The sequence below is a fragment of the Naegleria gruberi genome (genome assembly GCF_000004985.1).
Source record: "Naegleria gruberi genomic scaffold NAEGRscaffold_119, whole genome shotgun sequence".
NCBI lineage: Eukaryota > Heterolobosea > Eutetramitea > Acrasida > Naegleriidae > Naegleria > Naegleria gruberi.
Window position 1 is genome coordinate 6495 of NW_003163208.1, and position 4265 is coordinate 10759.

The following is a 4265-nucleotide window of genomic DNA, read 5'->3' on the forward strand; positions in this document are numbered from 1 at the left end:
GGCAATTGTATTGCATGTGAAGCAAAGAAGAATAATGAAACAAGCAATCGTTAGAAGAAATAGTTCAGTAGAAATCAAGGAGGTGGAATATCGTTTGTGAGGAGTTGATGTTGTTGGCATGTTTTGAAGTTTTTTTAGTTGGTGTGTGGATTGAGTCCAACCAGCTTAAAATCTGGATTTCATGCCTCACTGTTTGATGCCATATTGTGTTGAAATGTGACATGAAAGAAATCAAGGTATTTCCCAAATTCCTCTTAAGGGCTCCATGTTCACAATAAAATCAACAGAAATGTTGCAATTTCAGACAAGTGTAAAGAATTAATACAAAATCGAATAGAATTTACAACTGGCTACTGAACTACTTATTCTTTAATATTTCCTTGGCTAACAAGACGCTAGTCTTCCAGCTTCACGACAAGGATATGTTTTACACCTATTGATGACCGTTAAAATTAAACTGTAATACCTGCAATGTTTAAATTATTTCAAAAGTTGGCGCCAATTTCTAAATTAATCCATCTCCATTAGCTCTACAGTCATAAACATGTACGGTTTTCTTAGCGATGCGAAATCTATCCGAATTGACCTTAATTTTCATTTACTGTACGTCCTTGCTTTGAAAAATAGCGCACGCACCTTGTAACCATTAGCCAACATTCCAGCTAACGATTCTGGACAAGTGTGTTCTTGGTAAATTACTTCAAATAGAGCAATTAATAATTCCGAATTGAAGAAAACAAAAACAAACAAAAATTCAAAACATGTCCAACACCATTACCACTCAAACTCTTATTTATTCCTCCTATCCGGAAGGACTCGTCAAGGAATCTGATTTTACCTACAATGCAGCACTTGAAATTGATTCCACCTTGCAAGCAGATGAAATTCTTGTTGAATTGTTGCATTTGAGTAAGTTGTTGCAATCATGACCATCAATTGACCATCATCATTAACTTCAACTGTTTTTATTCATCAACATATTCTTTATAATAATTGCAATAGGTGTTGATCCATACATGAGAGGAAGAATGTCAAAGAATGTTCCAAAAGGATATTTCCCAGCTTTCGAAATTGGTAAACCAATCAATGGTGGAGGTGTTGCCAAAGTATTGAAATCCAATCATGAAAACTTCAAGGAAGGTGATGTCTTGTTGGGTTATTTCGATTGGCAAAAGATTCAGAAGGTCAAGATTTCTGGAGAAGCCTTCTTAAAGAACTATGTCAAGATAGATGCTAGTATTCCACTTCCATTGTCTTATTATCTTGGTGTTTTGGGAATGCCTGGAATGACTGCTTATTTTGGATTCTTGGATATTTGTCAACCAAAGGAAGGTGAAGTTGTAGTTGTTTCAGCTGCTTCTGGAGCTGTTGGTTCACTTGTTGGTCAACTTGCCAAGATTAAGGGATGCAAGGTTATTGGTATTTCTGGATCCACTGAAAATGTTCAACATCTCAAGGATTTAGGTTTCGACGAAATTATCAATTATAAGGATTTCAATAACGATACAAATGCCTTAAAGGAAGCTATTGAAAAGGCAGCTCTTCCAAAGACTGGAGTTGATTGCTACTTTGATAATGTTGGTGGATTTGTCTTGGATGCAGTAACCTTGTCCATGAACAGATACGGAAGAATTTCTTGTTGTGGATCAATTAGTGAATACAATGGACAAAAGGATTTGGGACCAAGATTAAACTCTGTCTACGTAGTCAGAGAATTAAAGATTCAAGGTTTCATTGTTGGATCCTTCTACCATAGATTGGATGAAGGAGTCAAAGCCATGACGAAATGGGTCCTTGAAGGAAAGTTGAAAGTTTTGGAGAGTAAGGTAGCAGGACTGGAAAATATTCCAAAAGCTTTGATCAAACTCTTTACAGGAGATAAGGTCGGAAAGATGATCATTGATGTTTAAGCAGTTTATTAATTGTAGAGTAGTCCTATGTGTGTAAATATTTGAGAAATATAAAGTCATTCTTATTATTTGAAAATCAACTTTCCTATTTCGAGATACAAGATCAATTCTATCCTGAGTCCTTAGAATGAGAATGTCATCAAGTCAAATGTCAAAATTGCAAACAAATCAAAGAAAAAATGGTCTTTACATCTACCTTTCCACCCTGCGAGTTGATAGAAAATACACCAATCTCTCACATCATTATTGAAAAATGTAAAGAACATGGTGATCGTATTGCTCTCGTTGATGGATCAGTATCGGAAGATAACAAGAATCAATATTCCACATTAACATTCTCAACTTGCTTCCCTGATCATTAGAGTGGGAAATAATCTTCATGATGAATACCATTTGAAAAAGAATGACATGATTGCTGTCATGTTACCAAATCTTCCACTTTTCCCTGTTCTCTTCCACGGAATTAGTTATGTCGGAGGAATTGTGACAACCTTGAATCCATTGTACAGTTATGAAGAGATTCAAAGTCAGTTGGCTGATAGTGGGGCCATCATGATGATCACTTCAAAGGATTTTCTTGAAAAGGCCCAAAAAAGCATTGAAAATACGAAAGTTAAACAATTATTTGTATTGGACTTGAAGGATGAGATTGTGGAAAATGTGTTAAAAGTGGAAGAAACATTATTGAAAGAATCTGTCAGAACAGAAATGATCAATACTGTTTCATTCAATACAAAGGAAGATGTTTTTGCAGTTCCATACAGTTCTGGAACTGTTGGCTTATGCAAGGGAGTTTGTTTGACTCATTTCAATACACTCAGTAATATTTTACAATTCAGATGTTCAGTAGAGAAGATTTCCTCTGGGGATTGTACTATTGCTGTGTTGCCATTCTTTCATATTTATGGATTGACTCTTATTTGCAATGCAGCTCTCTATGAGGGAGCCAAGGTTGTAACAATGGCAAGATTTGATTTGGAAACGTTTTTGAGGAATATTCAAACTCATCAAGTGACTAGAATTCACCTTGTTCCACCAATAATGATTGCTCTCGCCAAGCACCCATTGATTGAAAAGTATAATCTCACCTCAATCAAGACACTCGTGTCTGCAGCTGCTCCATTATCTGCAGAGGTTGCAAGTATGGTCAGTAAGAGATTGAATGTTATTGTAAAACAGGGATATGGACTTACTGAAACAGGACCAGTTTGTTGTGGTAGGTTTTTATTGAGCTTGTGATTACAATTAATTCAGTATGTCCTGATGATAATGTAAAGGTTGGATCTGTTGGATTGTTACTTCCACTCACCGATTTGAAAATACTCGATTTGGAAACAGAAGAAGAAATTACACAAGTTGGAAAACAAGGTGAATTATGTTTTAGTGGACCACAAATGATGAAAGGGTATTTAAATAATGAGGAAGCAACAAAATATACTTTAAGAAATGGCTTTATTCATACAGGAGATGTGGGATATATTGATAGTGATGGATTCTTATACATTGTGGATAGAGTTAAGGAATTGATCAAATATAATGGATATCAAGTACCTCCTGCTGAACTAGAAGGAATCCTACTGAAACATCCTAAAATTCTGGATGCTGCTGTAATTGGTATACAGGACGAAACTGTGGGTGAATTACCAAAGGCATTTGTAGTTATGAGACCAAATGAAACTCTCTCAGAGGATGAGGTCATGAATTTCGTGGCAGAGCATGTCTCTCCACAAAGAAGAGTAAGGTTGGTTGAATTCGTAAAAGAAATTCCAAAATCTTCGAGTGGCAAAATATTGAGAAGATTATTGAGACAACGTTAGAAGGATTGATTACAAAATTCAATATACACAAATTTGTGATTCGGTTTTTGAATTTTTCATCTATGAATCAAAGATGATTAACCACCAATTTCCACAGTATTACTTTCGTTTAGTAATAAGTACGCTCAACTATTGAAAACTATTTCAAAGAAGATTGTTTGCGAACTTTCACATTAGTTTTCCCTTGTGTATTGTCCATGCTAATAAAAAATTTACCCATTTTTGCCTGATGCATTTGCAATCTTGGAATTTTTTTATTGTTTTGTAATTAAAATAAGTGAAGAGGCCCAAACTAATCTTCCATAAAAGTGTTGCTTCCAAAATAAGAATTCGTTTAGACAACATTTTCACACGCAAACACAACTTAAAAGCACGACAAAACTTTAAAAAATGCAACATTTACTCAAAGTCACTGTTGTGAAATGCACCTACCTGCCAAAAGTCGATTTGTTTGGCTCTTGTGATGCCTACGTTCAGTTGTGGGTCTCACACTCGGATCCAAACAAGTTTAAACTAACACAGACTGATGATTCTGAGG

General features: G+C 35.4%; 2 protein-coding genes across 2 annotated transcripts; both read left to right on the top strand.

Moving 5' to 3' along the window:
• Positions 1-761: 761 nt before the first annotated feature.
• On the top strand, positions 762-1910 carry NAEGRDRAFT_44890 (uncharacterized protein; the record flags this gene model as incomplete). Its single annotated transcript, XM_002668688.1, has 2 exons — positions 762-909; positions 1003-1910. 2 exons carry the CDS (start codon positions 762-764, stop codon positions 1908-1910), a joined length of 1056 nt encoding a protein of 351 aa, XP_002668734.1.
• Positions 1911-2318: 408 nt separating this feature from the next.
• NAEGRDRAFT_76346 (uncharacterized protein) lies at positions 2319-3727 on the top strand (the record flags this gene model as incomplete). The annotated part of the gene is made up of 2 exons (XM_002668689.1): positions 2319-3126; positions 3165-3727. The coding sequence occupies 2 exons, from the start codon at positions 2319-2321 to the stop codon at positions 3725-3727; spliced, it is 1371 nt and encodes a 456-aa protein (XP_002668735.1).
• Between the last annotated feature and the right edge of the window lie 538 nt (positions 3728-4265).